Genomic DNA, 26,004 nt, shown 5'->3' on the forward strand with positions numbered 1-26,004 from the left:
AACAAAAAGTTAGACATCATAAAAAATAATAATATTCATGTAAATGTTAGTCAAAATTATATATTTTTTACTTACTAACTTACAATGTAGCGTTGATAAATAGAAAATACTATATACTAAGACTTGCTGTCTTGTAATATTGAATAAGTCAAGTCTAACTCAGAATCTAGAATTAGCCCTTTTTTTCATTTGCTATATCAGAAAAGACTTTTATATAAAGACTTATCCTTCTGTATATCTCTAGTAAGTACATATGATGCCATTTTGACCTCATAAACTAAAAATATGTAAATTATATAGCTCATGCTGTAATTTTGACATTCCCATGGGTATTTGTATTCTTTTGTCTTTTTACAATGCACAGCTTTTAATCTATTTTTTGGGCTTCCATAGATATTTGATTAATATCTGATCTATAAGTGATCTATAAGTGACCTACTTCACATCTGAGTTCAAACAAAGCATAATTATAATGGTTTGTTTGCTTCTAATAAATAATAACAGCTTTAAAGGGCAAACATTGTTCTCTAAATGATGATCATAATTGATGAAGCAGAAGAAGAAGTAGATAAAGACAGGCCCTCCTCTCCAATAGAGATAAGAAGCTTTTCTCGTAAAAATCAAGGAAGATAACAAAGTGGTTTACGTGATTCAAAATAAAATAAAATAAAATAAAATAAAATATGATGAAATAAAACGTCACAGCTTGTGAGTGGGTCAAAAACACTGCTCTGTACAGTAACAGAAGTCTTCAGGACTGTTTTCAAGCGTGCACACGGATTCCGTCACTTCCGTTTCCCCTTACCTTATCAAGTTAACTGTAAATACGCAGACTGTTGATTTCAAAATAAAATGCGTGCTGAACAACATGTCCCTTTTTTCAAGTAAAAAGATGAAAATGGGGTAAATAATGAAGTATATGGTTTTAAAAAAATGATATGATAGATATATAGCCCTTCTTAACGCTTTATCTTCCCTCAGTCATGTAATTTTATGTTAAAACTATACGCCTCGATTTATGCTTGAACTTCCGAGCTGCTTCCGGCGGTGTTAACCTTGGCTGACTTGATGCAGCACAGCTAGACGTACGAAACCGACAGTCCACTCCGGGGTTAGCAAACAGAGCAGGGGTTAGCGGTCCTGTGGCAGAGACGGAAACATGGTGTCTGTTGGGGTGCTCTTTCTTTTGACGGTGGGCTCTGTTTGTGGAAAGGCTGCGGCAGAAAGACAACTTGTTTATGTGACTGTGGTGAGTATTATTACTAACAAGTGTAACGCTACGGAGGCTGTGTTGAACTCTATGGCGGATTCGCCTTGGCGTGGAGAGACGCTCACGGAATTGCATTCAACATTTAGGAGGTTTTGTCTATTCTTTGCTAATTTGCAAACATGTGTATTTATCTGAACACAAATGAAGTCTAGCGGATATCAGCTGGGTCTTCTGGTGAATTCGGCATATTAATAATCAATTTAGAAGCAATTACTTTTAAAAAAGCACCTTTTCTGTTTGGTTTACGTCGCTTGCATCGTATTAGAAAACTAGCTTACTCACCCGTCGCAAAAGTGGACATTTTGTTGGAATAATTGTAAAATTGGACATTTAACTAATATTTTTGAATTGGAAAACGTATAAAAAGTCAGGCGTGCTTTGAATTGATAGACATGAGACACAAATGACACACAAAGACACAACAGGAACTCTGTTGGCAAGTGTTCAAGTGACACTTGAAATAAATGAGCTGGGTCCCCTGAACTCCCATGTTAAGGTTATTCAAGGCAAACGAGAAGTCAGCACTACATTGCAAACTTTAGTGTCCAGCTGTCAGCTTGAACAGATGATTCATAATATAATGTTTGTGCATGGTGAAAAAACTTGCTGTCAGGTGACTTGTCAGCTGGACTGAGATTATAAACAACACTTGTAAAACACTTCAAACTCTCTTTTCTGGGGCATTTATGGTCAGATTGTTAATGGTTTGGATGCTTCCCTGTGTTCAAGCACACATTAGCCACATGACAACAAAGCACATGCTCAAATATTTGCAGGTACTGCTGCCCTGCCCTGGAGCTGCTTACCAGAAATGCTTAGACAAAATGACAAAAAACTTATTGTCATTGGAAAAATAATAATGATGACATAACTGCAAGAGCATTCAGTTATACATTTTGCAGATGGATCACAAGCAAGTAAAAGTGAAATTGTAACAGGAAGATCTCGCGGGCAGTCACAATATACCGGTATTGATGATAATATATTTTATTTTATTATAAGTGTTTGTGTGTATGATAATATTGTGTGAATAATACGTTGCTTCTTAAATCGTTACAGCTTCTTGTCATAGTAGGAGCCGGTTATGCACCTTAAAGGGGCCATATGTATGAGTTTTAGTTGAAAAAGTTCAAAATGTAACAAAAATGATCAACCGAGTGTGACAAAATGGAATTTTTTGACATTATTATCTCCATGTAATGTGTTGGAGAGGCATCACGATAAAACAAAGTTAAAGATGAATCTGACTAAGTGTTTTTTTATTTCAAATTTTCAACAGATAACGCGCAAATATTTTATCATAAATTCGTTAGGTCATGATAACCCTTTCTGGCTCGTCTAGTTTGAGTGTTTCCCACCCTCCCACCCTTTCCCCATGGCATCTGTCATGGATGTGAGAATTGAAATAGCATTAGACACACTGATTTCCCTTGTTAAAGCTGTTCCCTCAAGCATCTTGCATGTCAAAGTGTTAAAACATGATGCTGAGAGTTTGTAACAAAGGTTTTCTCGGATTAAAGTTTGTTGACTGTCATTGCTGCTACTACTAAAGGAGCTTAATGTTACATGTTCTTGCACTCATTCTTAGAAACGTCTACCTAGATAGCCATTAAAGGATCATGGAACGGATAAGATTAGGAGTTTAAAGGGATAATCCAACCTTTAAATGGAGTTTACACACTTTTTCAGCTATTTTAGACGGATCAGTCATGTGTGCTCTTCACAACAGAAAACCAACACTTCCCTTTTAGTGTCTCGAAGTTGAAACTCGAAACTGTTCTACTTGAAAAACCAGCTGATGTGGGCTAACAAAGCCTGATTGACCAGAAACTGACATTTATTTAACCAAAACCAACAATAGTTTTCACATCAGTAGTCACGATAGTCTCTGTTTGCTATCAAAGGAGCAGGTATCTGTTCATTAACAGGTCCCTGTACAGTACACTGAGGCATTTTTATAACTCTAACTCTAATGTAAACACCATTAATCATCGTTCTCGACTTCCTCTTTTTGTTTCTGCACCTGCTTATGTTGCAGTTTTTAATCATTATAAGCCTTTTTGTATTTGGAGTCTTCAGTTGACATGTTTCAGCCGCCCATGACTGACAGAACAGTATCTGACAAACTGTAGCTATCAGCTGACTGGAATTATAACAGCCTGTGCTGACACAGATAAAACTAGGACGAAGGTTTTGGCTCGATTCTGCTTCAGAGGAGCTGCAGGGTGTTTACAATGTTACATGTACTGTATGAAAGGTAAAAAAAAGAAGAATTGTTTGAGTAGTGAGAAGCAGTAGAACACGGGTAAGAAGGAGGCTTGTAAAGACCAAAGTCAAACACAAGTCACATGACAAAAGTGAAAGTTTAATTTGCTGACATTCAGTAAAATGAGCTGGAAGTGGCTTCTAACCTGCTACAAAAAAGAAAAACACTTTGTAAGTTTCCAAAACAGACATATTTTCTGACATTTAAGGACAAAATACTGGAGTGGTCAACATCAAATAATCCACACTCTCCAAAATTTATGCCAAAGTAATTGCTTACTTTTCACATCTAACTATAAAGCAGGAAATCTTTGTCTGTCAGTTTGTGGTTCGCATATCTCGAGAACTGTTCATCCAATCTACTTCAGACATGGCAGGTTTGTTGAAGATGACCCGCTGAAGTGCAGAATTTGGTGCAATTTGGACAAACAACACTTTTACTATTAAGAAAGTTTGAATAAACAGGGAACAACACTCACCACTAAAGCTGCAATGACTGAAATCTGCGTGTTTTGCTGTCGCGATTCTCACTTTTAAACCTTCTTTCCCATTTTTGGCAATATCTAGTTGATTGTTTATCAGGCTTTCAGTATACTCAATAATGAAAACATATAGACAGTGATTCCACTACAGCTGATACCCAGCCCTGCTAATCTTATCACCACATGACAGTCTGTTCCTTTTCTAGTCTCTGTGCAGCAATGCTGGGATTTTTCAGTCAATAGGAAAGTAGAACAGAACTTTCAGAACTGAAAGTGACTCTGCAATCACATTTTCTTGATTCTTGCAGTAGCAAAGTAAAAGGGTAATGACATCCTGACATCTCTTCTCTCTCTCCTCTAGTTGTTTCGCCATGGTGACCGGTCTCCAGTCAAAGCCTATCCCACCGACCCGCACCAAGAGAGCGACTGGCCACAAGGCTTTGGACAGCTATCACAGGTATGATGAGTCCTTCATTGGAGTGATTGCAGAAGTTTGTGCATTGACTGTAGCAACAAGTGCATCATTTTATGCAGTATCTTGGGTTTTTTTTATTTTTTTTTTATTTAATAAGCTGTTCTTATAAAACAGGATTTTTTTTTGTCCTAAACTAAATTCAATTTATATTACAAAATGTTCATTGTTGCACTAAACTGATCAACTGTGGTGAAGGTCATTATGATGTCACGCACAGTTTATGTAATGCATCAAAAGCTGTGTGTAGTGAAGCTCTGTTCACTCCTATTGCATTTATTACTCAGCCAATGCATTTAGGTCAGTGGTTTTTTATTAAATTTCCCCATATCAGGCTGTTTAGTATCAGTGTGCAGGGCAAACGCTTATTATCTTGAGCAAAATCATTTTCTAGTTTATTGCATCTAAACCTGCTATTTGAACCACTGATATACATAAAAATGGATGACAGGTCTCCATTGTACAAAAATGAAGCCAAGATATCCCGGATACAGTTGCTGCCATCTTGCGCTACTGCAAATTCTGTGCTGCAGTGATCGGGTGATGAAGCCGTGGTATCGTGGTCTTGCCCGTACACCTGATTAATGACAGAAACTATCTTGTGTGTGTTTTCAGGAGGGGATGAGGCAACACTTTGACCTGGGCCACTTTCTGAGGAATCGATACAAAGGATTCCTCAGTGAATCTTATGACAGACACGAGGTGGGTGCACTGGCCTCTTCAGCGTTCAGGTCACATGTCGCCGGGGCAGACAGGCAATCATTCATATTAAAGTTTAGGGGAAAGGGCCTCTTGCCATGTCGGTGTTATACAGGGTTACCACTGGTGCTGGAATTCCTGGAACATGATGCAAGTCTGAGATGTGTTTTCCAGGCTGTTATCAGCTCTTTTCTTCAAACTTATAAACATATTTAATGCAGTCATGTCCAAGCTATGGTTTGTAAATGATAATATATTTTTATCCCTCACTGGCCACTCCTTCGTCCTCAGATCTCAGTTCGCAGTACAGACTATGACCGCACCCTGATGAGCGCTGAAGCCAACCTAGCAGGTCTGACCGTCCTCTTCCTCCTACTTCTCTTCCCTCTTCCAGTAATTATCTTTCTACCACTTCCTCTCATTAACAGTTTGTTTTGTTTGGACTCCTGCTGTCATCTAGGTCTGTACCCACCCTCTGGTCAGCAGGTATTCACACCGAGCTTGAAGTGGCAGCCGATACCTGTGCACACAGTGCCACAAAATGAAGAGAGGGTGTGTATTATGGTTGTCAGGAATACTAGTGTGAAAAACTCCTCTTTTGGTGTCATGGAAAAAAGAAAAATAAAGGGTTGTAGGCACACAAAATAGGGTAATATTAAAAAAACATACGTCTAAACTTTGTGTCTCTTCTTTCAGCTTCTGTCATTTCCTCTGAACGACTGCCCACGCTACAAACAGCTGATGAATGAAACTGAACACACGGAGGAATTTCTTAATGTAACTACAACATATGAGGTACAGTTTTTTCTTTTCCTCTCTTTTTTCCTTCCCTTTCTATGAATATCTTTAAGTTATTCTGAAATGTTTAAAAATTTTTGAGGATGATACAGTTGTTGAGCTTCCCGTGTTTCTTTCTTCAGGACATTATAGAGCTGGTGAGGAATAAAACCGGACTGAATAAAACCACTGTGGAGTCAGTCTGGAGCGTGTATGACACACTCTTCTGTGAGGTGAGAACACAGGTCACACAGAGAAACACCCAGTCACCACCAGCAATTACAAGAAGTTCAGAACAAAAGTGAAAACTTAACTTTTGTTTTGATTTTTCTGTTGATTGAATACATTTTTGTACCTTTTCTGCATCAATTTATAATGGAAATGTCTTTATTTGTGTAAAGGATGCAGATGCAAGGTAACATTTTAAAATGTGATGGAATATAATGCAGTAAGGCTCTCAGGCAAGCAATCCGTCCAAATAAAAGTCCCCTGCAACTTTATTGGCAGGTGATGACAATAAAAACATACTTGTGTCATGTGACGCTGCACGAACGCTCAACTCTCGAAAAAGTTATGTCATCTGAGAAGCAGGAAATGTTGAGTAACCTCTAGTTTTACTGAGAGCTTGTGGCAGGGTTTCATGTTATAGTTAGAACATGTTTCAAGTGAGAAGAAGTATGAAAAACTAAAGAAGAATGAAGGTGATGTCATAGCCTTAATACTAAGTTAGAAATGATATTTCACCTAAGTTACTGTAATCTATGTTATGTTGGTTTTAATTCTTGTGACTCAGCTGGCCACACCAGTGTTTTGAGAAAACATGTGGCAATTTTGGCAAACAAGCTCTGAGAGGAAGCGGATGGTGCAACTACGAGCTCTTTCACATCTGCATTTTTGTCTTATCTGTCAAAGGTCACTGTGTATATTTTTGAGCATGGCGCAAAGTAGACAATCAATATAGTGCATTAATGTCTGTAAATTTTTTTCAACATTTCAGGGAAGAAATGTACATTATTATGAGTCAAATACACACAAAATAGTGCAAAGTATGAGATAATAAGAGATCAGGGACAGCTGGATCACAGCAATGTGAGAGATGGTTGCAGAGAGAGTGAAGGTGAAGGCAGAGGACTGCTGACAAAGTGCTATCAAGAAAAGAATGACCTCATAGTCAACTGTCTTTTTCATGGTGTGTGTGTGTGTGTGTGTGTGTGTGTGTGTGTGTGTGTGTGTGTGTGTGTGTGTGTGTGAACTCAGTCCCGTCACAACATGTCAGCTCCTGACTGGGTGACTCCTGAAGTTATGGAGAAGCTCCGAGTGCTCAAAGACTTTGGATTTCAGGTAAAAGTAGCAGTATTTTCTACGGTTTCCTTGAGGAGCTTTGGCGTCTCACGGTGGTCTAAATTCTGTTTAAAGGTGCATGATGTAAGAGCTGGTCCCCTCCTGAATTCAAACACCAAACAAATAGGGGGCAGCATATCATCAGAGTAACCACTAGCTGCACAGCTAATTGAGCTGATGAGCTAACGGTAGCTACAGTTTGCAGCAGTTATTGGTCTTGAGTGGATATGTCTGCAACACAACACATAGACGTCTTTGACGTATCGTCAGAACTCTTATTTCTACACATTCTTTTGATAATTTTAGTTATTTCTTGAACTAATATTCCTACACATCGCACCTTTTAAGAGTTATAAGTAGTGTAATGTTATTAAACTGTTTGATGTCATGTCCAGGTCATATTCGGGGTCTACAATCAACAAGAAAAGAGCCGGCTGCAGGGAGGTATGTGCTTGCAGTTTTGTGAAATTCAACCTCCTTACTGCAGGATTGACGTACATAAATCAGCATTGCAAAAAATATTTAATTTCTTTCTTTCTTTCTTTTCTTTTTTAAATTTATTTTTTAATAAGGCTGAATACTTTCCTAAAACAACTGGGCTTTGTAGTTTTTAGCAAACGTTACTTAAACAGGAGGAAATAGTGCATTTATTGGGGACTATTTTCAGTGGTGGATGAATACACATTAGGTGCTCTAGAGAGTATTTCACATAGTAAGACGGTGTTTGAAGGATTATGTCAAAATAAACTACCTAGTGTGTTCATGGTAATGAAGGAACATGTCACAGTGTAACAGTGTGGCTCATTGATGATTTTAATCGTTTAGATACACACACAATACTTTCAATACGTTTCATTGTTAGTTTTGGTCATGTGATTTGTTGACAATAACAAAATTATAAAATATGAGTTATATTTTTAATACAGGATTAAGTAGGTTAATATGAACTGCTGTCTGTCTTGCAGGTATGCTGCTGGGTGAAATAGTGAAGAATCTTTCCAAGATGGCCGTCCCAGACCAACAGAAACAGAGACTGAAAATGATGATGCTGTCAGCGGTGAGCAGCGAACAAAACTAACACTCCAAAAATAACTTCTGGAATAAATTTAAGTCAGATTTTCTACCTTTAATACCGCCATGCTAGCTGTTTCTCTCTGTTCGCAGTCTTTATGCTAAGCTAAGCTAAGCTAACCATCTCCTGGCTGTAGCGTACAGACACGAGAGTGGTATAAATTTTCTCATCTGACTCTTAGCCAGAGAGCAAGTAAGAGCATTTCACAAAAAGTTGAACTAATCCTTTAATGTCTGTTCTACAGCATGACACCACTGTAGCAGCCCTCCAGGCCAGCTTGAATGTGTTCAATGGACGACAGCCGCCGTATGCTTCATGTCAAATATTTGAGCTGTACAGGGACGAGAACGGGTAAAACACACACAGACTGTAGACACTCACTCAAGCATGATATTGACACACACCAGAAAGAATGGAACGACTATGCTATGTAGAATAAATGGATGAAACTTTTTATTTTGAAAGTTAAAAACATCCAGGTTAAAAAATAAAAGCACATACGAATAAGTTGATTTAAAACTGCTTTTATGATACTGTAAAGCTCCAAATAATCAGTCATTTTATCTTTAATGTCCACTAGAACTGAGAGCGGACATTAAACTTATTTAAACGGGATATTAGAGAGTCATGTGCTGTCAATTAAAATCATTAAACCTCTCTCTTTCCTCTCTTTGTGTCCGTCCAGCTCTGCTTCTGTGTCAATGTTTTACCGGAATGACAGCAAAGTGGAGCCGTACCCTCTGCAGTTACCAGGCTGCTCCCTTGACTGCCCCCTGGAGGAGTTTGTGGGAATCACAAAGCTCTCTATTTCAGACGACCGGGACAAGGAGTGTCAAGTGCCTTCAGAAGGGAGAGATACAGGTGAATGTTTTTGAAGACCGCTAAAGTAAACAAAAGCATGACCGATTGTGCCATCACTGATCCCTTTTTTCTGTCTCTCCATCCTCAGAAGTGATCATCAGTCTGGCGGTGTCCGGCTGCCTGCTCTTCCTCCTGGTCGCCCTGCTCCTCGGCGTCATCTGTTGGCATAAGGAGCCAATGAGCAGCCGGGGATACCGCCACGTTATCAACCAGGAAGCGGGAGATGAATCCTGACAGAAGCACAAACTCCTCCCCCGGAGATCTAAAGACCTCATGTCTTGGGACAGCAGCGACGACGATGAACTCTAAATGTCCTGAGTGACCTTTTAGACGTTCGGTTCGGGACCCGCGATGATTTGATTATGTCTAAACGACAAGCTTACGTCCATAATGACCCTATTTCTTGTTGGGTCAGAAGGAAGACTTTTAGAGAAGCATCTAAAAATTCTTATCACCACTCTCATCGAACATGAGTAGTGATGAGTGAGACTTTGTCGGAGGGACCAGGATGGATTTCTTCATCAAGAAAACACAGCAGGGAAAACTTTTTTTGCATTTTAGGGATTGTTAGTAAAGTAACCCTTGTGTTTCTATGTGGTCTGATCTCCAGTCTGCCAAATAAGTTCTTGTTTTCAACAAATATGACTTGGAAAGACGCTGTGTACGTGGTTCAGTCTGGGTTTTTTGTAACTGTGCGCTTTAAGACTTAAAAAGCCGCAGAAAATGGTGATACATTTGTGATCTTTAATCATGTAATCTGGAAACATGATGGAGAATGGTGAATTCTCAGTAATGTTATTTTACCTCCAGGTAGGTCTGATTATTCTTCAAGAAACGTAGCACAAATAAGACTTTACCTGATTACAAAACATAATAATGTAATTTCAACTTTATCTAAAAATGTTTGGGTACTGAATCTGGGTCCAGAATATTTCCAGAACTGATCCATGTAATCACCTTCTTTTCCAGACAAGAATAAGTTTGTTTTGATGTGTGTAATTGTAAGTAATTCATGCGTATGTCCATGAATGATCGCTTCGTGTGTTGTGATTTGTGTACAGTATGTATGTGTTGGCCCATCTGTGTTGTTTGTGTAGACTCTGAGGCCTAACGACCGAGATGCCTTAAGTATTTTTAATAACAAGCTTTCTCTGTTCTGCATAGTAACACATATTTTTGTAGGATTTCGGGTTTTTCATTTGGACTTCTTCAAAGTTCAACAAGGTGTCAACAAGAATCAAATCAGTTAGTTGTGAATATCTTGAAACACTGGAAACCTTTACATGTGTGTGTTTTTTGAATCTGGCAGCCTTTTTAAGAATTCAGGTTTGGATTACTTGAGAAAGAAACTGTTTGTTCGTTTGTGGGTTTTTTGTTGTCTTTGAACTAATCATCTTTTAAACACAGAACAAATATTGAATACTTTTCCGTACGCAATTTCATGAAAAACCAGAAAGTTTGGACCTTTTTGAGCTCATGCAGTTTTAGAAAAAGAGAAAACTGGGTTTTATTCAACAGGAGATATCTTTGTTTCGCCTTGGGTCTTTGGTTTCAAACAAAATGGAATATATTACAAACTAACTATAAATGCTAATGCAGGTATGAGCAGGATCTCATGTTTCAAGTCAGGATCCAGATCGTGGACTTAAAATTAATTTCCACATTGTTAAAATCATTGTGGACAACACATGATATTTGCTAACATTTGTCACTATCGCAGTATCCAACACAATGAAGGTTAATTTAAAATATTGTGTGACCCCTCCAATATTTTATGTCAATTTTCTTTCATGCTGTATAAAATGACAAATCAGATTTTGAGAATATGTTGCTTGTAAATGATTTGTTTGAAAAATAAAAGATCAATCATTTCCAATGTTGTTTATAGATGCAGGTGTACAAAGCACGGGTCCTCGTTGCTTAACAGATGTAAAAGATTTAATTTGTGTATTTATCATTCTGGCAGGATGTCATCTTTGTTCAGAGAGAAAAAACACTTGCACTCAGTTTCTTTAATTGATAGTTGGCTGCCTTAAAGATGCAATATGTAAGAATTGGCTGTCTAATTCATACTCCACACAAATAGGGGGCAGCGTATCACAAGCTAACCGCTTACTGCTGTTTACTGTAGGTTCGGTTAGCTAGTTAGCTCAGTCTGCCATGCAGCTAGCGGTCAAGAATGGGAACACGGAGAACCGGGGAAGTTTATACAGCTAGCACAGGAGCTGTGGCCTGGGACAGGGCTAGCTCATTAGCATGCTAACTTCAGTAGATCTCTTAACAACAAAACAACGTATTTTTTCAGATTCTGTTGATACATTTTTGATTGTTTTTAACTAGAATTCCAACATACTGTACCTTTAATTCTTTATCATTACAACATTAAACATACTTGATGTGTTGGAACAGTTGTAACCAGTGACATTATCTGTGCTTGATTCAAAATCAGAGTAGGCTACATTAGGAGTTAAAAGATCAGATAAAGTAAACACTAAATAACTTGAATGATACACTAAATAACACAAATAATGACTGTGGCTATTCAATAAAATTCAACTACTAAATGGCTAAAATAGTATCAGTCTGTTAATACATTTTTAATCAGTTAAATTCAGCAAAAAAACAGCAATTAAGCAATTAATCATTAACATCCAGTATACCTGGAGGTCTGCGTTTGAAGACAAATGGCCGCTTCACATGGGCAGATATATTTATGTCTCAGAGAGCAGCAACAAAACTTGGCTAATGTTTTGTTTGCACTGGACCGGCCAGCATCTCTCCTGACCTAATTCGAAAGTTCCTCATAAACTTGTTAACTGGTAAAGTCTGCCACATGACCAGCTGCAGGAGCTGACTCCTGTGATGAAGCAGCGATGTACTGATCTCATTTAGTCACGCTGCACATCAGTCTGAGTTGTGTTTGGTGCAAAACTGTTAAGTAAAGAGGCTCTATGTAACAATGTGTAGCACATGAGCCTGTGGACCATTTGTTTAAGTTGTTTAATGCCGCTCATGCTAACAGAGAGCAACAGAAGCTAGCGTAACAGCGTTTTAATATTTTTTTGCAAGCGTTCCAGTGATCGATTTACAAACTCAAGTTCAGCTTCGTCTTAAAAACAGTGCAGTAGGCCTTTATTTCAACACGGTAGTGCTTTTTCTTGCATACATCGTTAGTGATCTGTCGCACGATAGGTTACATTCAGTATGGCCACGGATAAAACAAATCCAGAACATAAAAACAATTCACTGCCTTTTTTTTTTGAAAAGCAGATAGAGCAAATAACATTTTCACAAAAACAATAACACACTGGAAAGAAAATATGACACTTGAGTTCTTGCACTCTAATGCAGAAGCATGCACTGCAGATGTTAAGTTTCCTGCAATAGGAGAACAGCTGGACCCAACACTGACAACTTCATTTTCATTATTGTATTTCGAAGTGTTGTTGATACAAGTCACGTTTTCTTGTTTTCTTGTACGAAGTTAAAGGTTGCATGGTCATTTACAGATTGAGTTTTCACGACAGCTGAAGCACCACTGTGTTCAAGAACATACGGGCGGCATCTTTTCTTTCAGTTTTGGTCTGAGAACTGGGTTATATATGAAAATGATCCATCACTGCTCACAAGAGAGCTGCAGTCTGTCATGAGAGTCAGAAAAGTTTGTGAGATTATGAATATTGATAGGAGAGAGGGAAAGTGATGAGAGGAAACAATACAATCTGTTAAACGATAAAAATCAATGTAAAAAAAAAAATATATACAAAAGCATACCGATCTTCAACAACGAAAATCTAACGTAACACACATACCGACTCGTATTGTCACTTCACGCACACGGATTAGGAATCGATTAACTCGGGAGACACACAAACAATAAAAAAAACACACATCATCCAACCGTTTCTTGTGCAAAAATATTTTCCTTAAGGAATGAAACTACTAGATATGACAACATGTGATGGCACATTGATATTTCCTTTCTCAAAGGATAAATAGTAAAATATATCATACAGACGATGATTGAAGAAAGTACATAAAACAAGTAGGAGATGAAATCCTACATTCAGGCCCGAAGCCTTTTTCTCTGAAGGTCTTCCAAGTGCAAATTGTTGCCTCGCAGCTCACAAAGGATCCGATTACAGGAAAGGTTTTTTGGTCAAAAATACGATTCAGAGACCCTTTGACCCTGTTAATGAGCAATCCTGATGATTTTAACTCCAATGTTAAATGTTAAATTACATATTGTTACTTTGATCTATTCTATATTGTCCAAATGATACGGATATAAGCTAAGGATACGAAGGTAAGCAGGATTTGGCTGCTGTTAAATATTTTCATCCAACAGCAGTGGCACGTTCTTGTGAGTAGATTTGAATTAAAGCCTGAGTCTGAGCCCTAAAGTCATCTGTTTGAAACCGAACATCCACCATTACTTGTTTTTTTAAATGCATTTGTTTGATGTTACATTGTTTTTTCTACACATTTACATATTGAACAAGCTTGTGCTATTCAGATATGGCAGCTACATATAAATTTCACATGTATTTTGCGGCTGTAAGCGGTTTACATGGATGATAGTTGAAAACACTGAGATAAATTGACCAGTATTTTTTATTACGGTAAGTAATGAGAAGTGTAAAAAGCTTATTTTACATGTCGGACTAAATAAGATTCCAGTAAAGTACGACTGAGATGGCAAGCTAAAGGCTAACGCTTGCTAATGGTGTTTTTCAAAATCAACAATCAGGTTTTGCCACCAACAATATTAGATTACCAAGTCTGTAACGGATGAAATTTGATTAGCTTTTGTATTTTCCTTTTCTTGGTTAAGCAGATTTTGAGTTTAAGCTAGCTGTTAGCGTTGGCTAGAAGCTAGCTCTCACCTGCTACAACAGCTGATGGCAAATTAGCAACCGCTAATTCCTGTCGTACGTTGCCTCACCTAAAAGTGAGAAACACCATGAAATGCCCTTTGTAGATGCATATCATTTGGTTTTCATTGTCAGAAGTCTGTTTGAGGATGAAGCTAGCAGGCTAGCATCCTTCACTGTTCTTTTCCGGCCTAAATTACCCTTTTTTATGCTAGTTACAATGATTGTATCAGTCACACAACCCATTTTTGACAAATAATAATTTGACATTTGCCGAGTGACTAACATTTTTGTGTCCAGAAGTGTTGACAGGCTTCAGCACTAGCCACGTTAGCTTAATTAGCTGCTAGGCCTCCATGGCTCCTGTCTGACCAGAATGGTATGTTCCATAGAAGTATGATTGGACAAAATTAACAAGGGAAAAGGGGGAAGGGATGATGAGAGCAATGATTATCTGGTCCCTGATAATTCCAGTCTCTGGTCTTTGTAGTTTTACGTTCATTAGCCGTGTAAGTGCTAAAACTCTTAATGTCCATGGGCTCAATTTCTTTCATTCTGGCACAAAAATGACAAAAAGTTCAGATACTTTGAGAGGAAAACGGGACTATATGTGCCATTTAATGACATCGGTGTCCTATAACGCAGTCATGACACGACAATTGTCCACTTTGCGGATGCCACCAAATTTCTCTGGAAGAATTCGGCGGACCAATTTTTAGGCACGACCTCCGAAGTACCTGCTTCGACACACCACGGAAAGCAAAATGGTGACAAAAATGCGGGGAATTGTTAGTTATTAGTCTTTTTAAAATCTTTTTACGATGGACTCCGCTCAATTCTGTGGGGTGCAGAAATACGTTTGCGACCCGCAGTAATAATTCTGTGGCGTGGAGTAGAAGTTACTGTGATGGTGATGGTGGTAGTTGTTGTTCTGCGGGGTGGAGTAGTAGTTGTGATGGTGGTTTTGGTGACTCTGGATGTTTCCGTAGGCAAAGAGGAGCGGGGCCGTGGAGGATGGGGGTTGCTGGGCGGTCGCAACGCCCGCTGTCAGAGTCCCGTTGCGTTGGATGGAGCCGTACCAACTAGACGTACCCAGCTGGGGAGTGGTGGAGAGGAGACTGAGAGGTGTTAAAGAAGAAGGGAGAGGATAGGGAAAGTCATTTAATCAGTCTGAGTATTGATTTTCGATTAGTTGAACTGATTTGCTGTTAATACTGGACTTGACTGTATTTGTGCTTCAGTACCTGGCCCGATCATTCCTACTATTAATGCTCCTGGACAGGTCGTCATCACTATCGTATCGTCGAGGGTTGTCAAAGAAATAAGCTCTGGAGCTGAAACTGTGGCTGTTGATCATCCCTCCTGGAGCCTGAGAGGTACAGAAATGTGTTAGCTTTGTTATAGCTCACATATTATATAGATATTTTATAGATATTTGCTAGCATTTGTAATTTTAGTGTGTAATTGTACCAGGTTTTGGTTGGGTCTCTGGACTCGGAAGAAAACCACCACTAAGCTTGTAGGCAGCAGTTCCCAGAAGAACAGAATGATTCCGAACACGATGTAGGCTTCACCGCTGATCTCCTGCACATCGGCCTGTAACACACACAAACACTGGACTGAAAAATACTGGACTCAGGAAACAGCTAGCCATACTCAAACCACAACTGTTGTTGTTACGTCTTAGCCTATGCTAAGCTAAGCTAATCACCCACTGACTTTAACAAACAATGCAAGTAGAAACATGATAGTCATACTAATGTAAGTCGTTACTGTCATGTTGTATTTACAAAAATGTAGGACTAGGCTAGCTGTTTCTCCTTGCTTCCAGTCGTTTTGCTAAGCTAAGCTAATCACCCACTGGCTTTGACTAAACAACTGGCATACAAACATGATAGTGGTGCCGATTTAATCATGTAAGTCATGTAACTATCATGTTGTATTTACCCAAATGTAGGACCAGGCTTGCTGTTTCTACTTGCTTCCAGTCTTTATGCTAAGCTAGCTCTCCTGGCTGTAGCTCAATAGTTAACACACAGAAACAAGAATTATTTTGATCTTCTCATCTGACTCTGAAAACATGCTTATTCATCTGTGAATGAGCACGTTTATAGCCACTTGAGTTGTTCATTAGCTAACTCTGGTTATTAAGCTTCTTTCGGGTTAGCTCTCCTTGGTTTGAGTGCACAAGATGGAGCTGTGGTTTTATTGAATACCTTCAAACATACTTATGTTATATTCTGACCAGTGATGTAAGGTTAAATAAAATGAAGATAGACTATAATTAATGAGAAATGTAGTATAAGAAGCTACTGTGTAGTATAAATATGGGTAAAAAGCTTGGTACACACACTCATAGACACACACACGATCAGTGAAAGGACAGAATAATGAGATTTTGTACTGACAGCTGGTACACAGACGGATTAAAGAAATCATTTGTAATGTCAGATTATGGCCACACATACACATAGTAGATGTCTGCTGGTGTGTAATGTATCCAACACACAAACATACATGATGGAAGCCTTTAAAGTGGGCTGTCCATCTCCAGGCCTGAACCATGATGTAGGTCAGACACACAGACACATTGACACACAGACACACACACACACACACACACACACACACACACACACAGGGTTATTTATAGCCAAACAAAGCCCTTTACCCCACTAAGCATTGCTTCCCCAAATCTCCTAAGATGGATTGTCCACACACACACACACACTGGGTACTGGGTTTCTTCCACATAAATGCATATTTTCCATCTATAGCTGAATACACTCGGTACAGTACCTGATCAGAGACACTGTACCAGCCGTAGTTGAAGGGACTGGGTCTGTCCTGTGGTGACAGGGCTACCACCACCAGGTTGTAACAGGCTCTGGACGTGTAGAGCAGAATGACCACGGCTCCTATGGCGGTCGCTTGGCACACTGATGTACCCTGGAGGAAGAGTTATCGTGCTTATTACAAGCTCAAGCTCATGTGACAGTCAGCCATCGGCCCGTAGTTGAATGTCAGAAATGGGCCACAGATGTGATTCACCGATTTTAAGTGAGGCCTCGCCATGACCAAAATGACAGACTGTAGGCCAGGAATGAAGTTTTGAGGAAGAGAAATTTAAGCTTCTGTATTTTTTTGCATTATGGTTACAGTTATGAGTCACCATTGCAGCCCAAAGTGCCGGGTATCGTTTAAAAATGATCTTTACCAGTGCAAAGAGACGCGTTTAAAGAGAGTATCAGTGAAGTTTAAACCAACAAATTCTAGACGTTCAAAGCCTTTAACATCACATCTAAATTCTCACTGTAAATGCAATCCAAAAAAAAATGTAATCTTTTTATACCCAAAACAATCATTGTAGCCTAGGCTAGCCTATTTCACATGCACCATTTAGCCAATAATTGCTAACTCTTATCAAATGCATTCATCTATGCCAAACGTTTATCATTTAGCCCATTTTTAAAAGCTAGCTATATCAAATATTTATCATTTTAGCTAACTATTTCAACTGTTTATTTTCATTGCTATTAGCAAACCAGCGATTACGTTTGCCTATTGCCGCTTTTTTTAGCATTACTGTCAGCTAGCTAACTTAACTTATTTATGTGGTGACTACTAGACTATATTGTCACTTAGTTGATTTTTACCAGCTGTTCATAGTAACCTTGATTAAATGTTTTTAAGATGATAATACAATGCTCGCTCTGCTCAATGCCAGGAAACAAACACAAAGCCTCTGATAACTGGATCGTTTCCTTTCAAATATCAAAAGATGTTTTGTTTATATGAGTGATTGTGCATGAAACTCCAAATTAGGTTGAAAATAAAGCATTTTTTAAGGAGTATATTCAAATTCAAGCATACTGCTAACCTCCAAAATGATTAAAGGACTTTTTACAAACCCTGCTTACTTTGTGGAATATGTTTTTTGCAACATAATAATACCTGTGTTAATTTAGTCTCAACACAAACAGCAGTACAAGAACTTTTCCTCAGCAAAATACAGTCTAAAATTAGCAGAATGACGCAAGCATGGTGTTTTCCGTACCTTGGATTCAAGGTAAACGTTGGCAGAGGACATCTTGGCAATCTTGAAGATGCAGACGGCCAGAGAGACGGCACACAGGACAAACAGACTGTCGTTGATCAAGACCCGGGCCAGGACTGCATGTCTGATACCCACATCACTGGAGACATGAAATCAGTCGAGTACACAGACAATTAACAAAACCGTTCTGTGGGAGCTAAATGTGACGATGAAAGGAGAAAGTGTTCTATTAATGGTTGTTGTTTGTTCACCTCGGTGACTCAGAGCGCTCCAGAGCTCCTTGCACTAACAACGCACAAGTTAAATTCACCACCAGGAAAAAAATACTGAGACACAGGAAGAACAAACGCAGAGGAACCCTGGAGAGAGAACGAGAGGAAAAAACAGTGAGAGGATAGCCCAAATAGGTGACTATATTCATAAACAACAACTGATTAAAATTCATGCTGTTAAAGCTGCAAACAAGGAAAATAAAGCCCGTCTGGTTCTGGTTATGTTGTGTAGATATAGACAGTTACAGGACAGACTTACTTGTATTTGGTGAGCTCTGGGGAGTACTTGGCTTTAGCCTTAAACATCACCTGAACAAGAAAAGTGTAAAAAGAAAATACCATCACACACATATTAAACATATTTTCACACTCAGTTTCATGTTGCATTTTTTCATATTTCTCATTAAGGCTCAGCTGGAGACACATTTGTATGATAATTGAACAGTTTCTAGGGGAGAGATTTAATAAATCCACAAAATAAGAACATGATACCAGTAAAAAGAGAGACCTGAGGGGGGATGGGTTTCTTTTAGGAGAGGAGTGTGAACCTAACAGCGCCTGAGGAGATTCCATTCACTCAGCACACATTCAAACAACGCTAGAAACACAAAAAAGCCAAGAAGGAATCCACATTATAGTAGACAGATAGTAGATAGTAGACTTCTCTGCTGAAGTTAGCGTGCTAACCAAAGTCTTTCTCGCAGCGCTCCAAAGCTCTTTGACTAACAGTGTAAACGCCAACACTCCCCCTGGTAGTTTGCTAGCTGCACGGCTAACGGAGCTAACAAGCAGTCAGCAGCTATTCTGCTCATGCTGCCCCTATTTGTTGGGAGCATCAATTCAAGGCGGCCTACTGCACCTTTAACGATCCACGCAAATTAAAGTCAGACTGAAATGATAAAAAGTCTGGACTGCTAGCTGCACGGCTAACTGAGCTAACTAGCTAATGGCAGCTACAGTTGGCAGCAGTTAGCGTTTTACCTTGACATGCTGCATCCCATTTGTTTTGAGTATGAATTCAAACAGGTGTTGAATTCAATTTAAAAATGCTAAATGATTTGCAACCATTAGCCCAATATGGCCTAATACACTTGTATCCAGTAAGAATCTAATTTGCATTCATCATAATGGAAGTTTACCTTGTTTTACCTTCCTATATTAGACGCTTTATTCACTATGCTGTAAAATAAACTGTACGTTTCTCTGCTACAAGCTGTACACATGACAAGGCCATTGACCTTTCGGTAACAAGTGACGATGGCAGCAGTAACGCTGCTGACATCAGCCTATGTAAGTTCAGTATTTACCATTTACTGACTGCTATCTGTTAACCAAATTGCCCCTTTAAGACAATAAACCTTTACTCCCATTAAAGGGATAGCTACATTGGAAGGATCAGTTCAGCAAAATCTCCACTGGTTGGCAAATCTCTATCATCTAGTGTTATGTATTGTCATATTGCCTAATCCTAATAATAGATAAGGAGACGTTAGCCAAAAGTTAATATATGCTGCACATAAATCATCACTTAACCCACTGCCTTTGTGCCAACACGTTATCAGTGGTGACCTCAAATAACTGTACACAAGTCCGATTTACAAAAAGCTGGGACACTGGCCTCAAATTATCTGGTTCACCCACATCCTAGAATGTTGTTTTTGAAAAATGTTGACCAAAAACATGTAGTTTACTCAGTTAATAAGAGGAGCAAACATGAGGATATATACAATACAATCTGTGATCGGCCCGCTCAAAGCCCTTTATCCGTCAGGCTTTCTTTTTTTATATTATATGATGAGTGCCGAGGCCACAGAGGTCCTTGAAAATTGCTCAACATTGTCAACAAGAGTTTAAACACACACAAGCACTCACAGAATCTAGGCCAAGAGGTCGTTTGAAACCTAGAAATGAAGCAACCAGTAAACAGAACCCTGACAGATTACATACTAAATGTACACTATAGGTATAATACTGTTTTTTTTTATCTGATCATCATTATTATTTGCTTTGGTGAGAAAGAGGTTAGAAGTAATGAGGGGGAAGTAAATCACAGGTCGGGTCTGGACTCATCCTGACTCATCAGAAAACACACGAGTATTTCCACACATGCATGTGTGTGTCAGGTGACGGGTCGTGTCACGTGGCATGATGTTATATCAGCTTTCTGCAGGTTCAACATTAAACAGCGCTGTTCAGTAATAATGTATAAACAGAAGATCCTTGTGGTTTGGGCTGCTGGTCGGATAAATTAAGCAATTCAAATGAGTCACATTCAATCGATGATATTAAGAAAAAGATCTTTAATTGCAGCCCTAAGTTGATGAGTCAGTGAGGCCACTTCCAGTTACCCCTGAATGAATTAAAATGCAGTGCAGCCTCATAAATTAATTAGAGTTTAAGACTGTAGTTCCCAACCTTTATGGCTTGTGTCTCCTTTAAACAAAGCAATCTTTATGTTTGAGTAACTTGTTTTTCTCAGCCTGTAGTTGTCACATGATCACACAAAAATAACAGCAATATTGCAACAATGACATGTGAATATCGACCAACCAAGTCTACGTTTTAGTTAAAAATGTCTCTATTATAGTGCCGCTATTAAGTCAATCCATGTTATTTCTCCTCACTCCAGGTTTCCGAATAATCCGACACATAATCCAAATACACAAATGACTTAAACCGGCATTAACTGATATTTGAGGCCACGACAAGCTTTAAACACAACACTGACATATCTTAAGCTTTTAGGTTGATATGGTGAACGTGTTAGCAAACAGTGGCTCATCCAGCAGATAGAGTGGAGTCTTGTTTGTGTTCTCTCTTCTTTTAGCTCCGTTTTTGGTCCCCTCCACCTCCACCATTTTAATCAGACTTTCAGTAGGAGTGGTCCTTTTTTGATTGAGAACTTTAATATAACTGAGACTTTTAACGCAGTTTGTTATGCTACTCTTCAGTGTACCAGGTGAGTCAGGATCGACGGCACTGCAGCAGGTCAGGGTGGTCAAAGTTTCTACTGTGAGAAAATCTGACATATTACTCAGGTCTGACCCGGCTAGACATGAAACCACAAGCAGGAAAAGTTTGTTCACTGGGCTGACCAGTCACATGGTTTCCTCACATAGATAGAGGGACGTATTTTTAAACGTATAATGACGGGGTTTGAAGATATGGAAGGATACCATTTTGTTGTTAATGGTGGAAAAGAAAAAAGGCCGCTCGTTTTGAGTAAATGATTGTAGCCGCTGAGTTTTAACTGGCCACAGATCAGCTAATGGGCTACAATGTTTATTCAGCAGTCATATGACACCGCTGGCTTCCTTACCTAATCTCCACTCAGTCAGTTGGACAAGCTTCCTTTCTCCTCACACCCTTACATGTGATTGAGATACACGCTGTGTTTTCCTTTGAGACACTGATTGAACTGTTGGTGTTGCCAGCGAAAAGTCTCAGAGTGCGTAGGTGTTTTCTGACAGAGGAACAAACAGGTCTCTGACATTTGGGAGTGGGCAGGTGTTAAACAACTGTGGCTTACCAACTGTGTCCACACAGTTTGTGACACACGCCTCAAATAGGAACATTTGCTTCAGACTTATTGAATAAAACACATCAATGGAGGCTGGGACTTAATGCAACACAGGCTTGTAGAGGGAGATGTGAACATCTGTCACCGCGGGACATGGACTGAGTCAGTTTGCAGAGCTTTCAAATCAACAGCAACCCAAAGAAACTGCTTCAAGTCAGGCAACCCACTCGAATATAGGACATGTAGGCCGCTGGTGACCACAGTGACCACATTTCCCCATTTGGAAAAGAGGAAACACTGGCTACAGAACCCCACAAGCAAAAACTTGAGTTTTAAGTTACTTGGCTAGGAAAACAGACATGTCTTGAGTGTTACACATTGGTTAGCCACAATACTGCACCCTGACTGGCTTGTAGAAATACTTGGAAAACGTGTTAATTTGCCTTCTTAATGAGTCATTCAGCCCTTCATACGATATGTTTTAAAGCATTTTTTAAAAATAAGTTGCTTCAAAAGCCTTTTTAGACCATTATACAACTACTTACTCAATGACAGGAGCTAAAACCGATCGCAGGGATGTCAAAGGCCAAAAGACCAAATTCACACGGCGGCCATTTTCGCCTAATGTTGCGAACGCTGGGATAAAGATCATCCTGCTGTGGTCTAGCTTGCAAGTCGTACTAAACATAGAGAATCTGACAAATTGTTATCATTTCACCATTTCCCGATTGACAAGCAACTGAAAAGATGACAGGTAGTGAAATCTGGAGGCACATCAGGCCATATTTCAAGGTAAAACAACATATCTGATAACCCGTTAGCTGACGTTAGCACTCGACCGCTTCCTAGCTAACGTTACCGTTTCATTACATCCAGTGTGTTTCACCTTCAAGCTTAAATAAATAAGATTTATAAATATATTGTCAATTAGAAATAATTAATACTTTTCCTGTTACATCGTATCACTATCAAATGGTGATATTAGCTAGCATGGCCGCCATGTGAATATGGTCTATAGCTCATGAACGTGCTAACGCAAACACAACAGACAAACTTCGGCCACTACTATGTCATCTTATGCCGATAACAGTCAACAAGGCGAGTATCGGCCGATAAATCACTGCATCCCTATTAAGTATGAAGCTACAGCCAGGGGACAGAGAACTTAGCTTAGCATAAAGACTGGAAAAGATCACATCTGTGAATCTAGAAGCAGCTAATTTTTGACATATTTGCTTTTGACAAGCATTTAATAGATTAACAAAATAGTGTTGACTGAGTGTTTCAGCTCTACCCAATATATCTGCAAGCCTGTGCCAAAGAAGCATTGCCAAAGCCTCATGGGAGCTGTAGTTTTTGAATAGCTGGACCTTTATCTTTGCTAAAATGCAAACCAGAGCTGCATGTAATGGTTAAAAAAATGATATTGTGGTTATAGTGAAAGATATTTTTACATCCCAATTTTCATTTCCACTTAAAAAAAATATTAACATCATGATGATGTGACATTTGTTGGGGTCAATACCACACAGACATGTTTTCTGACATCTGGAGAACAAGATTTGTAGGCGAGGACATGTCTGCAGCACCACAGTGATGTATTATAATGCTCTTGGACACTATTTATAAATTGCGGCTTCTTGCTATTTGGATATTGCAAATATTCCTTGGAGAGCATTTTGACTACAGGGTGTTGGTTAACGCTGGCACCAGGAAATTCAGGACACAGGGATTAACAGAAGTCCTCCCAAGGATACAACACAATATGATCTGCTTATAGGGAGGTTAAAATGTGAAATCATATGAATACAATGAACACAAAATTGCAGTGTCAGCCGTTTTATGAAATCAGGTCACACACACACACAAACACTGCCCACCATCACACACACACAGACACACACACACACACACAGACAGACACACACAGACACAGTTACCTGTGTGAAGTACAGGTTGAGCAGGCAGAGGGTGAAGAACTGCAGGCAGACGGGGCAGCAGTAGAGCAGCCAGTAGGCCAGAGGCTGCAGCTGGTTCGCCTGCACCACATTTTTAAAGTAGAAAGAGAAGAGGGTCGTCCTCAGCGCGGCCCACAGCAAACACAGAAACAAAAACACACTCTGGTAGCTGAAGCGCTTGTGTCCGTAGTGCAGAATGAGCCAGAGCTGCAGGTAGACGAAAACAAACAGGAAAGAGTAGAGGACGGTGTAGACGGTGGTCAGACTGAGCTCCAGTGTTGGGGAGATTGCAGCTCCATGGGACTCCTTCAGTGAGGTAAACAAATGGGAATTAACCTCCTCTCCTGCCGAAAACATCTCCACTGTGGGCTCGCACTAACACATGGGATGATGCTGGGAAGGCGAAAACATTCAAAGTGGGTCAGCCCTGGGCTAAATTCTCCGCGGATGACAAAAAGACGGAGGGTATTCGGGTGAAAATTTGCGACAAAAGCAGTTTATTCTGAAAAGAAGTGGCATATTGAAACAGCGCTGGTGCTCAAATCCGGTAGGTTGAAGACAAATTTGGGTGTAGTTTTTAAAAAGCGTGAGGTCCAACATAGAAGGAGGGACAGAAAGAAAACAAGAGAGGTCCCCCTGTGAATCTCTGCAAAGCTGCTCTCTGCAAAAACAACTTAAGGGGGGAAAACCTCCAGATCAGCTGTGATGCAGCTCTAGACCCGCCCCCCTTGTTCTCAAATAAAATGGCAACTGGCTTCGCGTTGGCCGCCATCTTGGCTCAACAGCAGGCTCATTTTCATGCGAAACAGCTGACTCCAGAGCCACGGATTCTAGCCAGTTTCCGAGCCAAATCTCCCAAGCGAAAGACGTCCTCACGCCCACTTCCTGACTGCGCCGCCTCATTGGTCGAACCCGCCGCCCAGCCTCCACAGCTCTCCCGCTCCATTGGTTTATGATGATGTCAGCTGTGGCAGTGCCCGCCCTCTGTGAGCCTGTGATTGGTCACTTGTTCAAGTCAAAGCTGTTCCCCGATTTTATTGGCGCAAAGATGCACGTGGGCGTCTCTCGCAGGGAACGAGGCATCAAAACAACATTTTGCAGACGTTTACGTCAAGTTACTAAGCAACAACCAGCATTTACGTAAACGTTTTGTTGCCTTCAAAATAAAAGTATTCATGGACTAGTAAGCTTTCATTTCACCCATAGAAAGTCAATTCAACTATTTTATGTTAATGTATATGGAAGATGGATTAACATAACCCTTACCCTCTTATACATTTTAGTCAGAATTGACAGAAAAACAACATTAATTATTCTACATTGGTTCCATTAAAGTCAATTTCTGCCTAGATAGATAAATGACAGTGTGTAGCAGTGTAGCTGTGTCATTATGTTGCACATATTATAATTTTATTTTATTTCTATTTTTTTATTTTGGTGAACATTCTCAAAACCTGTTCGTAATATTCTCTGCCACAATGTCCTTTTATTGTATCACCCAATGTCCACATCTCTATATTACCAGCGTTATATTGAACAAGTGTGACCACCTGACAGCCTGTGTGTGTGTGTGTGTGTGTGTTGACTGTGTCCCTCGCTACTCCTGTAGGAAATAAATGTGCAGATCCTGATTCCTGGTCTGAGTGGTGTTCTTCATTTCATAAGCAACCACATTAAAGTTGCTACAGAGGCATTAAAATCTATTTTTTAACAAAAATAACTATGCCTTTCAAAATAAAGGTACTTAAAAGGGCTCTTAGCAGAAACATGATGTATATATATTAATGTTGTTAACATCTTGTAATCAATCAAATGTAAAGGTTCATGGACATGAATGGTCTTCTATTAGATTTGAGAACATGTACCTGGCTTAAATTTTATACAGCTGGGTTCTCATCACACTCTTATAATATCATTTTCGTCTTCATTATACTGACTACGCAAAACATAGCCAAGCGATCAATAATGATTTTATTTTGAAGGGATAACAGGAAGTACTATAATAACTACAGCAGCTTTAAAGATGGAGCGTCAGTTTTAATGACACAATTTTCAAATGTCACTCTGCAGCTTGCTGAAATATA

At 39.4% G+C, this 26,004-nt stretch overlaps 2 protein-coding genes across 2 annotated transcripts; one reads left to right on the forward strand and one right to left on the reverse strand.

Moving 5' to 3' along the window:
* The first annotated feature begins 1,098 nt into the window (after positions 1–1,098).
* acp2 (acid phosphatase 2, lysosomal) lies at positions 1,099–11,110 on the forward strand. Its single transcript, XM_073462354.1, has 13 exons — positions 1,099–1,249; positions 4,379–4,474; positions 5,105–5,191; positions 5,480–5,540; positions 5,649–5,740; positions 5,885–5,983; positions 6,109–6,198; positions 7,223–7,306; positions 7,702–7,750; positions 8,272–8,363; positions 8,623–8,729; positions 9,064–9,239; positions 9,328–11,110. Exons 1-13 carry the CDS (start codon positions 1,160–1,162, stop codon positions 9,471–9,473), a joined length of 1,269 nt encoding a protein of 422 aa, XP_073318455.1. The 5' UTR covers positions 1,099–1,159; the 3' UTR covers positions 9,474–11,110.
* Positions 11,111–12,343: 1,233 nt separating this feature from the next.
* gpr137c (G protein-coupled receptor 137c) lies at positions 12,344–24,568 on the reverse strand. Its single transcript, XM_073462132.1, has 8 exons — positions 23,903–24,568; positions 18,702–18,751; positions 18,422–18,529; positions 18,171–18,309; positions 16,913–17,062; positions 15,584–15,709; positions 15,358–15,482; positions 12,344–15,231 (listed from the first exon to the last, which is right to left on the reverse strand). The coding sequence occupies exons 1-8, from the start codon at positions 24,275–24,277 to the stop codon at positions 14,946–14,948; spliced, it is 1,359 nt and encodes a 452-aa protein (XP_073318233.1). The 5' UTR covers positions 24,278–24,568; the 3' UTR covers positions 12,344–14,945.
* Between the last annotated feature and the right edge of the window lie 1,436 nt (positions 24,569–26,004).

The sequence above is a fragment of the Pagrus major genome, chromosome 24 (assembly GCF_040436345.1).
Source record: "Pagrus major chromosome 24, Pma_NU_1.0".
Taxonomy (NCBI): domain Eukaryota; kingdom Metazoa; phylum Chordata; class Actinopteri; order Spariformes; family Sparidae; genus Pagrus; species Pagrus major.